This window comes from Gambusia affinis, linkage group LG16 (genome assembly GCF_019740435.1).
Source record: "Gambusia affinis linkage group LG16, SWU_Gaff_1.0, whole genome shotgun sequence".
Lineage (NCBI taxonomy): Eukaryota > Metazoa > Chordata > Actinopteri > Cyprinodontiformes > Poeciliidae > Gambusia > Gambusia affinis.
Window position 1 is genome coordinate 12478797 of NC_057883.1, and position 17430 is coordinate 12496226.

The 17430-nt window shown below is 38.8% G+C and overlaps 1 protein-coding gene across 1 annotated transcript; it reads right to left on the bottom strand.

Annotated features, from left to right (window-relative positions):
- Positions 1–2188: 2188 nt before the first annotated feature.
- wdr43 (WD repeat domain 43) lies at positions 2189–15964 on the bottom strand. The gene is made up of 18 exons (XM_044143273.1): positions 15710–15964; positions 14093–14227; positions 13700–13821; positions 11436–11556; positions 11200–11318; positions 9766–9868; positions 9615–9679; positions 9125–9284; positions 8363–8449; positions 8126–8251; positions 7890–8039; positions 7703–7789; positions 7585–7616; positions 7427–7490; positions 7229–7342; positions 6295–6364; positions 3030–3088; positions 2189–2930 (listed from the first exon to the last, which is right to left on the bottom strand). Exons 1-18 carry the CDS (start codon positions 15914–15916, stop codon positions 2799–2801), a joined length of 1953 nt encoding a protein of 650 aa, XP_043999208.1. The 5' UTR covers positions 15917–15964; the 3' UTR covers positions 2189–2798.
- Positions 15965–17430: the final 1466 nt, after the last annotated feature.

Here is a 17430-nt window from a genome sequence, read left to right on the forward strand (position 1 = left end):
TATATTAAAATTTTAAGATATTTTAATAGATTAAAATATAGTAAAATTTTACACCAGAGTTGGTTTGTTACAACAACTTGTTATCCATCATTATGGTACAGTTGGATGCTTTCACCCTCAACATTTAAAAAGTCTGTCTTCCCAGTGTCTCCATCAGGATGTTTGTTTCTGCACCTTCCCTGTAGCCTGAACCACTGGAGCAATGTGCCTCAAAGTGTTTCTGCCCTGTTAAAAAGTTTGAACTAATGTAGCTTGTGAATTATGCATCCCATTCATTTTTAAAGCACACCCATAAATGCATTATTCAGTGTTGCAGAGAGCCTAGTGTTCATTCATACAATTAAAGCTTCAGTGGAACAATGACATTTTAGTCCATGAATGGACTAAATGCACTGGAGGCTCCAACTAGCCAGCCATCACTAATCACTGGGGAAAGGACAGACTGTTTTCTCCTCACTGCCCTCAGCTGAACTTAACTCAAACGCTCCACTAATGAGCCAACGCCTCCTCTCTGGATTATCCACTCTCTTACGAAGTGGTGTCAATTGCGCGGCCAGAAGACAACTCTCTGGGGAGCTTTAATGAACAGACCGGACGGATTCTGCTTATCTTAAAGAGACCCTGAGGCCAAAGGACAAAGGAACCGCAGCTACTGGCCTGTGAACGTGACGCCAAATTAATCCGGCTGTCATGTATGCTGTGGTGAAACGATTGCCCTTGGACACTCTAAGTGGGGTCAGTGAGGGGTTTGTAGGTGGACTCTGGCTTTAATGTGCTTGAGAATGCAAATAATGATGAAATGGATACATAAGTTCTACTTAAGCCTCTCAAATATGAAAGACAAAAGGAACAACCTTTAAATAAACCATAAAATAAACTTTAAAATGGACTGTAGAATTGTAGAAGAGATGAGGAAGTGGCAAATATAACTTGGTGAAATATTTATTTTCTTAATGACATTTAAAAATTTGGATCTTTTTTATTTTTATTGTGTACTCATTTTCCATCAAATTTTATTAACATTAAAATTCTTCTCTGGATTATTTTTAATTTTTGTAAAGTTAAAATAAAGAGACCCAGTGAAAGCATGAAGATAATTGAGGATTCACACCTGTTGATATTGTATTTTAACACATTAAAACCATAAGCCTTGGTGCATTTTTATGGTGTTTTATGGTAAGAAACTACAAAAAGTAGTTTCTACAAATAAAAATGCATCTCTGCCCCCTTTACTCCAATGTCCCCAAGTAAAATCATGTAGCTGATTGCCTCCAGAAATATCCTAGCTAGCAAACATAGTTCACCTGTGTGTGATTTAATCACAGTGTAAATCCAGCTGTTTAGTTTTGTTCCCAGACATTTGTTAGATAATGTGCAAGACTCGCCAAACACTACAATGACCCAAATCAAGGCATCAGATCAACAACAAAAATGCCACAAAAGAATAAAGGTACTGCAAAGGTCTCATTGAAGCTCAGATCTCAAATTGTGCGTTGGTGGAACTACAAGAAAGCGGAGCAGAAACAGGTAGGCAACAAAAATGTATGAGCTGAAGCCACGTTGTTAATGAGAGAGAGCTTCAAATTCACAGACTGATGGTAATATAGAAACTGATGACTGGGAGTTACTGCTGTTAAAAATAAAGCAGAACATTTCAGTATGTTGACTTAAGAATATAATTTCTCAATTCATTCTGGCATGTCGGGTCATGAACCAAAACCTGCTCACTAGATTTACGACAAACAGAAAAACCTCTTTATAAACACTGGACATTTGCAAAATAGAGTTGTATGTTTCTATCACACTATTGCTGGAAGTAGTTCAAGAAATTTTAAGGTGATAAAATCCAGTACATTTCAGGTACGAAGTTTTATTTTATCACATTCCTGGTCCTTTTGCTTGACTGCATCACAAACACCATCTACTTCTGGATCGTCATCTGCTGAACTCTGACCTCGAGCTGTTTCACCAGCCACTCCGCAACACCTCTGAAACACGCACACAACCTCAGACGGTAAAGTCAAAACTCGTTTATCCACCCGACTCGACACAAAAGTCCTGGTTTGTTTCAGTAAGCTGGTCCTCTGCTTTGCACCGGTGGGGGGTTGAAGCTGAAGGCAGTGGAGAGAAACCGGTTTAAGATGGGACATGTTATAAAAAAACCCAAAAAAACAGTAAAGAGATGTCATTCAGGAGACTTTACAGAAGTTCATTTAATTCCAAAGATTTGTGTAGAGGGAAGAGCTCGTACAAACACTTCACTGTACATATAGATTTACACTGTGTGGGACTGAATGGTCTCACCCTGCAGTCCCACCTTCTGTGTCACTGATAACCAGGCGGGTCTAGTCTCCATCCCAGCTCCACCCCGGTGCTCAGCTTGGATGTGTTTGCTCCATAGAGTTAAATTAAACCAGTCAGAGAGACTAATATTACTATGAACAATGTTCTAATACTTTGCTTATTAAGGACACATTTAGGAATGCAGAAGACGAACTGAGCAGCGGCCGAGCGTTTCTATGATGGTGGATGTGGAGCTGGGATGCAGGCTGGCACAGAACAGTTCAGGATTTCCATCAGTTGTAGTTTCACTGAACGTTGCTCAGTCGGTGAGAAGAACCACAAGCAGGAGATGTTAGCGGCCGAGCCGACGTGGAGAGGCAGGGAAGGCCTACCTGAAATGTGTCCCTTAATTTTTTTTTTTTTCCTGATAATAAAATCAAAAAGTTTGAAAATAAAACAACAGTTCATATATAAACTCTTTCAGGTCCTTGTGGATCAATGAAATGGTTTTGTTCTCATTCTTCTTCACTCTCATTTTCGTGCTCCATGTCTTCGTCTCCGTTCGCTTTGGGCTCCGTTCTGCTGTCTGGATCCTCATCTTCTTCGTCACCTTCGTCTTCCTGCATCGCCTCCTCTTCTTCCCAGTGCTGAGGCAGAAAGAAAGAAGAAGAAAAATTATTTCAGGGATGATCTGAAAGTCTACTATAGAAAAAAAAATGGTGTTTTGATGAGTCAGTTCAACTTACATCAGAGTCTTCATTGGGAAGAGCTTCGTCACCAGAGGCCTCCTCTTCGTCAGATGACTCTGCAAAAGGGCAAACAATGGAAAGTGAATGAGCAGCAGGGCTTTCATCCGGAATGTCTGGAAACCAGCCGTCCCTCAGGGGGAAAAAAAAGGGCTCAAAGTGTTAGCATTTGCATTTCAATGTGGCCTGGCCATTTTGTAATGATAGTACACTGTTATTTGATGCCACCACAGTGATGCTGCTGCATACTCTGCAGCTTGAGGTCCAAACAAACACAGAGACAAGACTGTAGAAGGAGGTAGCCATTATCATCACTGAAGAAACCTCAAACTATGACTACGTGGGATTTAAATGCACTCCGTTACAGCTCTGCTACCCCATAATAGTGAGGATACAGAACAGTATGAGCCTATAAAGATATGACTGCTCTGGAAAAAGAAAGGTGACATAAAAATCAAACTGACTAAACCTCCCCCCTCCAACAAAAATATCCGTACTCTAATTTGTTGGGGTTTTTTTTAAGTAACTGAATTAAAAAAATAAACAGACTCTTAAGCGTTAAACACTTTTCCAGACTGAAATATCAGAATTATTTTTGGCCCTTTTATTTAAACCAGCACCCTTTATGCACCAGTAACAGGGACAGTAAAAGCGGATCAAGTTAGGTTTGTAGTTGACGCATCAAACTGAGCCTGTGCAACTCCAAATTTGTAAAACTTTTAAAATATTTTAAGATGAACACATTGAACTGCTGGTGGATTGCTTTAGCACCTCTACCACAGGGATTAGCAGGTTTCCTGGGGGAAACCCAGCTGGGTTACAATGATTGAATGCATTCTTTAGCACACCTGAATCAAATAAATAGTTAGTGACCAGGCCTTTGCAAAACTTTTTGACATGCCAAGGACGTAATTCAGACTTCTGTTTCAGGTGTGCTAGAGCAGTGATGAATCCAAACGCTGCAGGAAAAGGGAATTAAAGACCCCTGGTTTAAACAAATACAGACTTTCTGCAAATTTACAGCTGATGTAAAAAGTGTTCTCAGCCTTTAAATAAATACAAAACCTACAACAAGTGTCCGTTTTTAATTCCCTGGCTGAATGGACAGACACATGTCACAACAGGGCATCTAAAACAGAAAATAAACGGATGAAAGACTGAAATGGACAGATAGCTGAATCAATGAAAACAAAACCTGCAGGAGGGAGGGAGTACTGTTGGCTCAATGGATGACAGAGTAGACAGATGAATTAGGAATCTGAAAGACAGCTGACCCAAAGCACAGCAGAACTGACTAAAGCACCCCAGATTAGTGGCCAACGGGATGACCCAAAGGACTGAGGGCCAGTTGGACGCCTACTCTACCGGAGAACATAATCAACGGACCGGCAGACTGCTGGCTTAACAAACAGATGGACGGACTCTTCGATGGACGACCAAGCGAGTGGAGTGCTGGCTGAAAGGACAGAGCTTCACAAATGGACTGAAGGCTAAGCAGACTACTGACATGAGTTGACTGAAAGGAGTTGAAGGGACACAAGCTGATGGATGAGATCAACACAAAGAAAAAAATAAATTCAGCTCGGGGTAAAAAGCAAAAGTAGTAAGATCCTTTCTGTTATCTGCGTAATAACTCGGCACAAAAACAGTTCTGGATGAATTTATATCTTGATAAAGAAAGAGTTGATAATAAGGCAACTATAAGGATCTCTATGAAACCAGTATACTGGTGGGAGAAGCTTGTTTTAAAACCTTCAGACATTTACAATGCAGACAACAAGACAGAGAGTTTAATCTAAAGTTTCCCCTGTTCTAGTTTTATTTTCTAGAATTATCCAAGGCAGGAAAACACTTAAATCCCAGATGTTGCTCTTTTTATCTCTCTTTCATGACTCTGAAAGCCAAACTTAAATTGAGCCCTGGAGTTATCATGAAGCAGCTTTTAATTAGAAGAATCAATAAATGGCTCTGACTAAAGTTTGTGCAAACATAAGGAGATGTGGGAAAGTATCTAAAGTCAGATTCAGATACAAACATTATTATAGAGTAAAATTTTTGACAAATCTAATCTGATACAAACTCCTTGGATGTGCATCAGGCTGAAGCCACTGATCCAACAGAACCTTTACACAGATTTTGAACTTGCAGAAGGAAACAATATTATAAGATAGACGATACACAGTTCAGATATTCTATTCTCTATTTATGAGATTATAATCTTTAGATTCAAACAGATGGGTTTAAATTTATGAGACACAACACAAGAGAACCAGGGCTGTTTGAGTCCATTTACTTTGGAACTTCGATATGGAAAAAAACAAACAAAAAAAACTAAAACAACATTATCACCCTTCAGGAATCAGATCTTTGACTTCAAATTTTATATTTTGGGAAATTGTTTTTGGACCTTTTTTAATGAACAGAAATGAACAGCCGTTACATTTATGAAGGTAATGATGACAGTAAAATGAAGAACCCAACTACAGCCAAGTGAATGAATGAATTCATTTTTTTAACCTCACAAATATTTGGCTATTTAATCTCACAATGGGGTTATTTTTAATTGTAGCAATTGTATCTACACAATAATCCGATTTTTATCATTAATTCAGTTTGAGGGGATTTTAAGCAGAGAGACTGAGTTCACCGAGTGATTCAGCACTCAGGAAGGCTCGAAGCTTCCTGTCAGACTCCCATGCTGAACTCATAATAAACCCAGTGCAGCAGCAGTCATACAGCACTGATACAAAGGGCAAAGAAACTTCCTCTTCCTGCTCATCAGCTTCTTTCATTAGCAGTTTTTTGTTAAAAGCCTGGACCAGTGGTGGTGGGAGGTGTAGCGGGAGAGGAACTCTAGGCTCAGGTTAATCATTTCAGCAAAGCTCGTTTTCTCCTGCCACGTGGTTCAATTAAGCACTTCATACAGTACGGTAATGAGAAATGAGAGCCAACAGAGCACAGACTTGTTGCTCCACTCAAAGGAGACTGCTCAACATGGACAGTTGGGTTGCCAGGCAACAGGAATCACGTTTGCGTGCCGACATCGGCTGAACGATGGACGAGTTTAAGGTCTTTGGGTCCAATTATGGGATGATGAAAAGTCAGAAGCTGGTGTCTAAATTAAACAGATGAACTACACCTGAAATAAAGTTTTCATTTGAATCCTCCTGAGTTACAGAAAGGAGGTTTTGATGAGCGAGAACTGTTCAGAAAGAAAGGCACGAAGGGAAAACAGCTGAAAAACACACTTGGATTTCACACTAACCTTCCTCATACACCAGTTTAGCTGAATGGTCGACATCTGACACAGAGTTTCTGCCGTCGTTTGCTGCCACCTAGTGGACAAATGAGAGAAGACACTACTAAGAAACTTTCAGAAACTAACTGGTGGAGGAAACAGACGATCTCAATTTGAAAAGTCATTCTGATGCACAACACACACCATGATTATGTTTTCTGATTCCTAATAGGAAAAATATAGGACATCAAACTCGCATGTAAGCCCAAGTCATTAATTGCAAACAAATATCAAAATATAAAAACAGAAGTATAAATTGATATGTTAATTGGTTAATCCGCTCTAATTTTTACTGTCCTTTTGTCACAGGAAAAACAGCTTGGTGCACGAATAGAGCTGCAATTTAGACCTTGGAGACATTTAAAAAATATCTTTTACAGAAAAATTGAGAAATTCATTGATTTAAAATATTGGCATTGACATGTTTGGTGCAAGTGAAGGAGAGGCAAAATTCAACAATTTCTTTTACGAATCAAAACCAAAAGCTCTCTTCTGGATATTGGAGTAAAAAGGGCAAATTGAGGAAGATCTGGATTCTCGACATCTTGACCTCAATCAACCAAATGGCAAAGGAAAGAATAATTCATGATTAGCAAAGCTAAATAATGTCACTCAGTGATGTAACCAACAGAAACATAAATTTTAAAATAAAACTATAAATATTACCAAATCATAGAACTAAAGACAAATAAGGTTGTTCTGCTGTAGTCGCTGTATGTTTCTGCACAGTTTGGCTAATAAATAATAATAACAAAATAGTTTTTTTTAAAGCTCACAGATTGGCTGTGTGTACATTTTCTGTGTGTTTCAGGTATCCCTGAAAGCAACCAATGTTTTTCTTTGAGGAGTCAGATGTAACATGACTTAAAAATACTTTAAAGGGAATAAAGAGTCCTCTTACCTGGGTTGTTAGGAGATGCAGCTTTCCGTGCAGTTTTGTCAGTTTGTGGAACATCTTCACTCTGCTCTCGATCATGTGATACAGGACACCCAGCTGGGTAACCAGGTCCGGCAGCTGCATCAGAGGGCAGAAACAGTGACGTGTTAATGGCTGTTGGCTTCAGACGTCAAGAAGAGGAGAAGGATAAGATGGACTTACGGATGCCAGGTATGATGTGTGGTGCACCAGGACCGCCTTGAGCCACCGTACCATCATACACGCCCTGCAGGAAGGAACAACAAGATTTATGTCAAAAAACAGGACCTTGATTTTGTCATGAATGGGAAAAGGCTGCAGAGAAAATGTCTTGAACTTACACTAAAGGGTTTCCCTGGAGCCTCTTGGTTAGCTGTGAAAGACAGAGGATGAGTAACTGCTGCTACTGAGATGCAGGTTTGTGTCTCTAGAGTTCAAATGAAGCTTAGTGGCTCTCACCTCTTCAACCAATGGTATGACAGCGGGCAGCGGTAATCGAGCTACCGTCTTTTTTATTTCCATCTCTTTACGGGTCTGGAAAACTTTCTGCAAGAGAAACAAAAAAATGTTTTACTTAACTGAGCATTATACTCTATGATTGATGTTTAATTACTAATGAGCATGTTGAAAACGTTTGAGAACGTACATTTAGGATGTTGGCGTCCTTGCTCTCCAAGCCCTGCATCAGCAGGACCGCATAGTTGTCCGTCTGCAGTGAGGCCGCCGCTTTAGGAGCTCCTTTCTGGCTGGAAGATGCTTCGAGGTCTATTTCACCGAGCCGCTCCGCTATGGACATCTGCAAACAAACATGCATGGATGCAGTAAATCCAAGCAGAGAAGTTTCCTCATCAACATGCTCCATGTCTGTGGTGACGATCCTACCTCTTTGTTGCCTGCATCTTTTTTCCTCTTTTCCGTTCCGTGTGGAGCCGACACTACTGGAGCCTTGTGACCAGGCAGCCCCGGAATCAAAACTTTGCTCTTGGCGTTGACAATTGGAGTTTTCACCTGGACAGGTTGGATTTAGTGAACAGATTATGAATCTGGAAACGATAACCTGCTGAAAACTTTTCTCTACCTCAAATCAAAAACAGAAGAAGAACAATAAGGCCTGGTTACCTTAGAGACAGTGGTCTCCATAGAAAGGGACAGGTTGGTCTTGATGTCTCGAGTTAAACAGACATGTCTCTCTGCCGTGTTGATCTCCTGCGTAGGTGGAAGAATAACAGTAGATGGTAATCAGATGACCAGAGCAGAGTTTTAGACAAAAACATTGAGGTGTAATCACAACTCCTAAAAACAGTGAGTGGCAGGTCCTGTGATTTCTATTAAGCCTCTGTGTAAATTTATCTTTATGACCAAACAGCAAACGCATGCATTACGAAGATTTTTTTACTTTATAGCATCAAAATTAAGATCTTCAACTCCAAAGAGAAAAAGTGGAGTTACAAAACAGATGGAACAGTTTTAGTTTCATGTGATTGCAAAATCATAAAATTTCTTTGCAAAGGTTTAGTCTGTGAAGTTCAAGAAAAAAATTATGCAAATAAATAAGAAAAAAATTAAAAGACTCTGGATAAGTGGAAAAAAATGGGTAGATGTTTTTAATTTCATTCAAATGTTTTATTCTCTGAACAATGTGACCAAAAGGAATCTAAGTAAAATGGATAAAACAACAAAATAGACTAATTTACAAAAAATGTAAAAAAAAAAGAAAAAAAAAAGAAAAGAAAAAGAATGTCAGCATTTATTTCCATCTTTCAGAGGCAAAGGTTTAGTGCCATCTGGATTTGTACCACACTTTGCAAATTAACCGGAGCCACATTACCAAAATAAATTAAAAACTTCATTTAATTGTGGCAGATAAAAACATCCACTTACCGCGTTCTCCATAACGGGTTGCAGATGGTTGCCGTATGCGAGCAGCACCGACCGCGGATCGGTTCCGAGGGCAGCGGCCAGCAGCGGGATCGGCATCGGGGACTCCTTCGTGTCGGACATCTGCACCGAACACGATGGTGACAGCGGCTTCTTACAAGGCCTGTGTGGACATTTTAAGTTAGATCTAGCTGCATTTCCTACAACGAAAGGGTTAAATCAGAATAAATCCGACACTTTGAAATCATCTTTTCGTTTTTAATGTCAGCCTAACCCATGTAGCTCCATAACATTTCCCCCCATAAGCAGGCTTTTTTATAATGATGCCTGAGCAGATAAAAATTTACTGAGTTTTAAGTCACTTTTCACATGTGCCTCCTTAAATTATTCCAATTTTTGGGTTTTTTTGCACATAAGATTTAATATGAACTAAGATGTTTCTTCTAACCACTTTCAGGTTTTCCCACCATTCAAAGGATGAAACAAGACTTACCCATTTAAAAAGTGTTCAAACAGATGCAGTTGTCCGTCCTTACATACTACTGCCAGCCTCACAGCCTGCAGGAAATAAAAACATGCAAGTCATGAGTGAACAGAAAACGCAACAATATATTCCTTGCAGACGCATTATGCCAGGCTCCGACCTCTTCCTTGCTGCTGGATGTGATGAGGTCGACGTGTTGGGGTTCATCCGTCAAAGTGAAGGAAACCACAGAGTTTTTGTCCTTGCCATCTTCCCGCACTTGCCTGGACATCAGACACACACGGCCAGAAGCAATTTATTAATTCAGCCGTTTATCAAAACATGCTGACCTGTGATTTCCAGCTTGATCCTATTAAACTTGAGATGACAAAAGCCTTTCGGTGAATGTTTCACGCTTTGACTTTTAAAAGCTCCCCAGGCTGGGTCACATTTCACAGGAACTGGGCTCTGTACCCTGATGAGTCTTGATGGATGTTCCACTTTATGCTCACTGATCTGATCTCTGCTGCTACTGATTAAAAACAGGAGTCTAAAGGAACACCATAATCACATTTACAACAGTTTTTGGGTCATGATTCCATACATCCACATTAGAACTGAAAATAGAAACGAATGGAATCAGTGAGTTTCTATCTACTTCTTTAAAACATAAAGCAAATTTCTAAAGACAAGATAAAATATAAAATAGGTCATGTACAACAACGCAGAACTTGTAAAGGTCACAGCAGCAACAGAACAAAATCTACTTATTTCTTCTGGACCAGATAATATGAAGGCAGATGGTTGAACTTAAGAATGTAACCTAAAGCATTTAATACCTTGAAAATTATACCTGCACAAACCAGCACTAATATTTCTCACTATTTTGTTAATTTACAAGACTGTGTAAGTGCTCACTATATCAAAGCAACATCAATACTGCATTGCTTCGGTGTGGAGAGCTTCAGATGTTAGCTTCATCCACTCATTTGCCGTAGTGACGGTTACAGTTTAGCTACATGGAAGCTTGTCGCCATCCTCTTCTGGCTTAGAGAGGTCACCTGTGACTTCCACTTTCACTGTTTACTACAAATACACAACTTGTTACCCCTAAAGGCAATCTTTTTTTTTTTTTAAAGAGAAACGATTGTTTCCCACTGTCATTGCTCTGTGCTCAGAGTCTATACTTTGTCAGACTCGGCAACCAATTGCCTTGTGAGATTGATCTAGTTTCTCCTTAACATTTTTAAGTTGTTGTGAGATAGCCGTGGTGAGGATCTAATCCTTCTGACTTTCAGGAGGAAAACTGTAGATTGTTGAATCCAGTGAACATACTGTAATGAAGTTCGGTAAGATGGGATGGATCATGGTTTAATGTGGTTAGGTATGTCATCTGGATTCCTAAATATAATATTTTGAAACTCAGTTTGTTATTCCGACGTCGTCTTATGGTCAAAAGCCCCAAAACTTCCCAACATCATGGACTCTACTGTGGTGGATTTAGCATAGTCTAACTCACAGCATATTTCCCAGTGGGCCAGGGTAGAGCCTGAAATTTACTGAACATCTACCAACATAACCCAAATTCAAGCATTCGAGGTTCTCATTAACTCACCAAACACTGAGCAGTCGATCGTGTGCTGCTCCTGACAGGAAGTAAAGGCCGTTGCTGTCGGGAGGCCGCGTGGTGGCAAATCGCAAGGTGGTTACAGCCGTAGAGTGGCCTGTGAATTTCTGAAAAGAGAAGAACCCACCGCAGAACTCATCAAAAAGACAGAACTGTATTATACTCACTAGGCCCCAGCACAGACTTTACAGATAAAATAAAACCTTTAGAATGAGAAGACTCACCCTGTAGACCTCCTTTGTCTCTAAATTCCACATTTTGATCACATATCCAGCTGAGAGCAGAAGTTTCCCATCAGGGCTCACGCATAAACTGGTCACTGCTGCTCGGTCTGCTTTCCACTTACTGTTTGGACGAGAGGAAAAAACAGGGAGGAGATTTATTAATGAGGTGGGGTTATCACAGGCAGTGAGTTTTGATCAAAGTGTTTAAGATGCAGTTTTAACTTTCCACTTGATTTTTACCTCAAAAAAGATAAATGTCATCAGAAGCCATCTACGTTTATCACACTTTCTTTGCTCAAATTAGAAGCAAAAAATAACTAAGAGAACAACCAGTGTCCTTCTAGCTATTCTGTTGCAGCAGCAACTTAAAACTTACAAAAGGTCACCACTCCATGGAGAAGTGCTACTGTAAGAATTTTGCCGTACAAGTAAAGGATGAGAGACGAGAAACATTAACAGTGAGTAGCTGCCTGTTTCTGGTACTTTTCTGGGTTGGTGATTTTATTTGTACCTCACAAAATATGTAGTTTTAAATCCCAAAACTCTAAGGAATTAACTCCCTTTTTATCCACAAATATCTGTAAATCACCATTATAGTTAACGTAATTTCCGGACTATAAGCCGCAACTTTTTTCTCACACTTTAAACCCTGCGGCGTATACAATGATGCGGCTAATTTATGCATTTTTTCTAACGGCCGCCAAGGGTGCTCGAGCAGAAAAGGTAAGAGTGAGAATATATGGAATATATGTGTCGAAGAAGACGAGAGTTTAATCTAACTTCACGCTTTGTGCATGAAGCAGACCATCATCATGGAAAATGTGAGAAGAAATGCAGCTTTCAAGTTAAAAGCAATCGAGCCGGCCGATAAAGATGAAGACGGCTCTCAGTAACTTTTACCGGTATAATTTTTTTTAACCAGCCCTGTTAGTGCTGTGTTACCGTGTTGCTGATGGGTTACTGCCGTGTCACAGGCACTGTTTGGAAAGAAAATCCAAGGTATATTATTAAAACTTTGAAAACTTTCTGTGTACCATATTTCTTTATAAATGTTCAATATAGCCACATGCGGCTTACAGACAGGTGCAGTTTATGTATGTGCAAAATGGTTTTTCCTTTAAAAATGTACTAGGTGCGGCTTATAATCAGGTGCGGGCTATAATCCGGAAATTACAGTATATGAGTTTAACTTAGTAGATGCAGAGGAAATGGAGGGAGCAGTGAATGATTCCTACCCTGGTCCTGCAGTTCAATTATACTTTCAGAGTGATTTATCCACCAACGTGCTTCAGGAACAAATCGTTGGGATATATATTTTTTAAAATGTTACGTTGAACAGAGTCAATATGCTAGAAGGGCAGATTTTGAACTGAGGAAGCATACAGAAAAAATAAATAGCAATAACAACTGAATTCAGAAATACTTTATCCCAAATTTAAATAAAATATTCTTACAACTTATATCATCCAAGCATCTTAATAGAGTGACTATGGATGTTGATGCTGTGGGCATCAACTGACTCCAGTAGCAGTCAGTGTTACACAAAAAAAATTCAGAGAGGCCTCTGACTGAAGACACTTGGTATATGACAGTCTCATGGCTGTCGTGACATTGTAATAGCTCAATTTCCAGGCAGCAGAGACAATAATCCACATTAACATGTTCAGGATGTCACCATGAGTTGTTACCAGCACTGATATTCCAGGTCATTTGTTTTTGCTTCTTCTCTTTAAATCTCTGTCTGGCTGTATGGTTAGAAAGCCGAGTAGAGTGATGCAGTTTATTCAGGGATGTGATCCTTGTCCATTACGATCGATGGAAGAGATAGTTTGAATTTCCTTTGCTCTGCATCTACGAAGCCTCTTTTTCAACTCTGGTTGGATTTGGGGTTGTAAGTCAGCCATTATTTGCAAAAACACCACACAGTTGCCACAGTCACGCGTCTGAAAGTAACAACGTATGAGCAAAAATCCATCCAGCTGCACAAGATCCAAAATCAGAGCGAACAATTACCCAAACATGCAATGACTTAAAAAAAAAAAAGTCCATTGATAGAACAAACCAGAACGAACATAACAGAGCTACTTCAACATGCTGTTACCATGAGCGGAGCAATTCTATAATAAAATTTATTTTGTAATGAGTTAAAAAAAATATATCAACAGGATCTTCTCCATCTATATATTTTCTGCTGAGTCAGCTCTCCTCTCCCACCGTCTTCACCCTGAAGGTACTGCATCTCAAAAGGAGGAGTAGCCACTGACCTCCGTGTCTTCCCGGTCTGCAGGTCCCACTCCACGATGTTTGTGTCGTCTGAGCCGCTGTATAACAAGCTGTCTTCTGGATGCCAGTGGACACAGTTCACTCCTCCACTGTGACCTCCGTCCTACCAGGGAAAAGTATTCAGGATTTAAAGTCAGAAAAATATTTTAGTGGCTGCCAAAACTACTACAGACAATTTACACAGTCTATACAGAAACAGAAACTGAGCTTAATTTAGTCTAAAAATTTCTCCTTCATTTATCTTTTTTAAACATTGCAGTTTTCTAAAGTAAACATGTGAGCTTTCAGTGGAGAATTCGGCAAGGTCAGACATATCAATGCTTCAAATTACAGCTTAGACTAACATTGTAGTACAGAATAATTTCTGTGTTTACCAGAGTGCAGTGCAGGGATCCCTTCGCTGTACTGTAGATGAGGACAGTTCCGGCTGCTGTGCCCATAGCCAACAGATCAGCCTTCTCCTCCACCTGGACTGCTTCTGATTTCCTCTTCTTCCTCTGAGGCCCCTCCTAAAAGCAGATTTGTAACAATAAAGAGTTTGTCTCCAAATCACAGCAACTTGTGTTTAAATTCTTAAGTCATTTTTGCACCAATAAAGAGAAAAAATACAACCCAAATGTTCACTTACAATTTACATTACCAAACACACCTGACCAAGAAGTCAGTCAGCATTCTGGAGTGAATATTCTTTGGTTTTTATAATGTCCCTTTGAATTCATGTTATCACTTTGGTCAATCTAGAACTTCACACAAACATTTTGGAATGTTTCTTTTAAATACATCACAAATATGGAATTTAAATATATATATAAAATGTATAATCTACTTAAAGTTCTGGATGATTTTCATTCAAAACTAGAAAGTTTCAGGTAAGCCATGTTATATCCAGAAAAATTATTTTGGGTACTGGCAGTTTCACCTCTTCATCATTTTATCCTTTTGCAGTTTGATAATAAATGTTTTACAGTAACCCTACATAATTTTTTTTAACCCACTATAAGGATTATAAGCGATTTACTTCAATCTATTGTAAGAAAATGTAATGTTACTGATCACATATAATTCTAGGCGGTTCCTCTGGATTTTTTTGTGATTTAGCCAAGCTCAAAAATCTGTCACTTCATAAGAGCTAACTTACATCAACTGAGATCAGAACTACAATGAGTGGAAACAGGGTGTAATATAAAGTCCAAGTTCTTCTGTGAGATTTTAATATTTTTTTCAACAATTCATCATCAACCATACTAAACCACTTACAGGAATAAACTGACAATTATTAAATCCAGGCTTATGGTGGTTTCTCTACTGGGTAACGCAACAAGTGGGCACAAAATGCAGATAGAGACTAACAATTTTTTACAATCATTTACACAATCAATATATCTATCTTCTATCATTTATGATTTAGGATCAATTTAAGCATCCTAAATTTACACGCATCATAGAGATTTCGGAAAGTCTTCCCAACACTTTCAAGATCCTCTACTTCCACGTCATTTTATCCCAGGCTTTGTTAACAACAGTTAAACTTAATGTCACTTAGTTGACATTAATAAGCTTTAAAACTTTACTGTATACCATTTGAAAGCGCCCCACGCACTTTATAAACACCTCATGCTGACTCTAATAACGATTTTATATAATTAACAACAACATGAAAACAATGTATTGAATAATAAAGAAGTTTGTTGTAGTCTCATAACCTTTAGAAGAAGGTTAAACTATAAAATTGTAACACAAGACGATGTCCATGTTTTTTGTGACTACCATGTGGAGTAACATGTGCGTTTGCGCAGCTAGTCGAGTTGAAGCACCCTTGCTTAAGCTATGACATATAAACTGTCTGGAGTAACACTGATGTCAACTCTCAATCTTTGTTTTCGCTTTATCTAAACAACAAGTCACTTACTTCATAATTTGGGGTTAAGTAAACACTAATTTAAGTCTCTTAGGCCTGCCTAGCTGCAGCAGCTAACAGTAGGCTCTCCTACCTTCACTGTCCGGCATGGTCCCCAAGCTACGCACGTACAGGTGGCGCTTAAATGGGCTGAAGGCACATATTCTTGGTGAAGGGTTTTACTGTCCGTGTTCCAGACCCGAAGTCTGCCATCCTGGGCACACACGGCTAAGTACTGTCGCGATTTGGGTGAAAAAACGCACGGGAGCTTCAGCGAAAGGCTAACACCGTCCGCCGCCATTTCTGCAGCGCTAATTTGGGTCTGCTACGTGCTTACACAAACCACGTGTGACCGTCAGAGGACATGCGCACAAACGCGTCACGGGTTACGACTTCTCATTGGCTGCTGCTAGACAACAAACAGTGTTCAACCCACAGAATTCAACCCACATAGGAAATGAGACGTGAACACGTCCGCCATATTGTTAGTGGCATTCGAGACTGAAGATTTAACATTTATTTTATTATCATTCAACGCTACTTCAAAGAACCAATGCACAACAAAATTACTTTGCAGAGTTTTACATTTTGCTCACTTAAAACATATATACATATATAAGAACACCCCACCACAAATATTATAAATAAATAGCTTTCAACAAGAGCAGATTCTAAATTAAGCTTACCAAATTCCCATAAATCCTATCATTTACATCAATGTCTCTGTACTAAAGAAAAGTCAGTAACAAAGAATTGAGCCTGAAGGTGACTAAAGATATTGAAGAGCATCTAATATCTGAATTGAGAAAAAGAAAATTGCATTTTTCAGAACATGTCCTGGCTTGTCTGGTCAAACTAAAACTGAAACGTTTTGGCCAAATGACTATTGCTGTATTTTGTGATAAAAATAGAGAAACTGCCTTCCAAATCTCAAGATATCAGAAAGAAGGGTTTCCAAACAGACAATGACTCCAATCATTTGCCAACTATATTCAAAGTGGCTAAGCGACACAGCCAGTGTTTTACAGTAAAGCCCTAATATCAGTACCAAAGAAAGTTCAGATATGTAAAGGTTTGAGTGAGAAAGTCTAAACAGACTAAATTGCAGCTCTGTCAGGAATTGATAGCGGTGGGTAGAGAATACTCATAATTGTAAATGAATAAGAATTACTACAACATATTTTCACTCAGCTGTCCAAGAAATAAAATAGTATTTTTAAAAGGGTTCTCTGGTGCTAACTCATCTAATATTCAAAAGTAATGTCATCATACAGAAAAAAATATTAATTTAAGTGCAATTTCTGGTATTTTAAAGAATAAAATGAAGAAACTTACCACCAAAAAATAACATAATTACAAAACATATTCTGGCAGAACAAAACCTTTTCCTAATAAGAATAGTTACAGTAGGTAATGTGTATGCGTTACAACAAGGTAAGGTGTATATAATTTTTGCATACTTACAAAGGTTCTGACTGCACCTAAAATAAATCATTACAGGAGTAGGTTTTGGCACACAGGCACTATTATTTCATTTATTTACTGTCTAATGTAAAATAAAAGACTTGGGCTGCTGATGTCATCCTATCACAACAAACAGAGTTCAACAGTTTTGCAGAACTATCAATTCAAAATGCTAAAGTATGGCGGTGACTTTGACGTCTAAAATGAAATAACTATTTTTTATTGAATTATTTTGTTTAATAATTATTTATTTATCCTTGGAATAACATCCATTAGAACAATATTTTAAATGTATGAAGATAAAATGTAAAAAAAAAAAAAAAGGCTAAAAAAAAAAAAGGTAAATACCGC

What these genes read in the sequence shown, in the direction of transcription:
- wdr43 (XM_044143273.1), bottom strand. Translation starts at nt 15,916, where the DNA reads ATGGCGGCGGACGGTGTTAGCCTTTCGCTGAAGCTCCCGTGCGTTTTT. An exon ending in AACCCGTTATGGAGAACGCG is followed by an intron (nt 8,450 to 9,124) that starts GTAAGTGGATGT and finishes CCACCTACGCAG; the next exon opens with GAGATCAACACGGCAGAGAG. An exon ending in TAAACTGGTGTATGAGGAAG is followed by an intron (nt 3,089 to 6,294) that starts GTTAGTGTGAAA and finishes GCCCTTTTGCAG; the next exon opens with AGTCATCTGACGAAGAGGAG.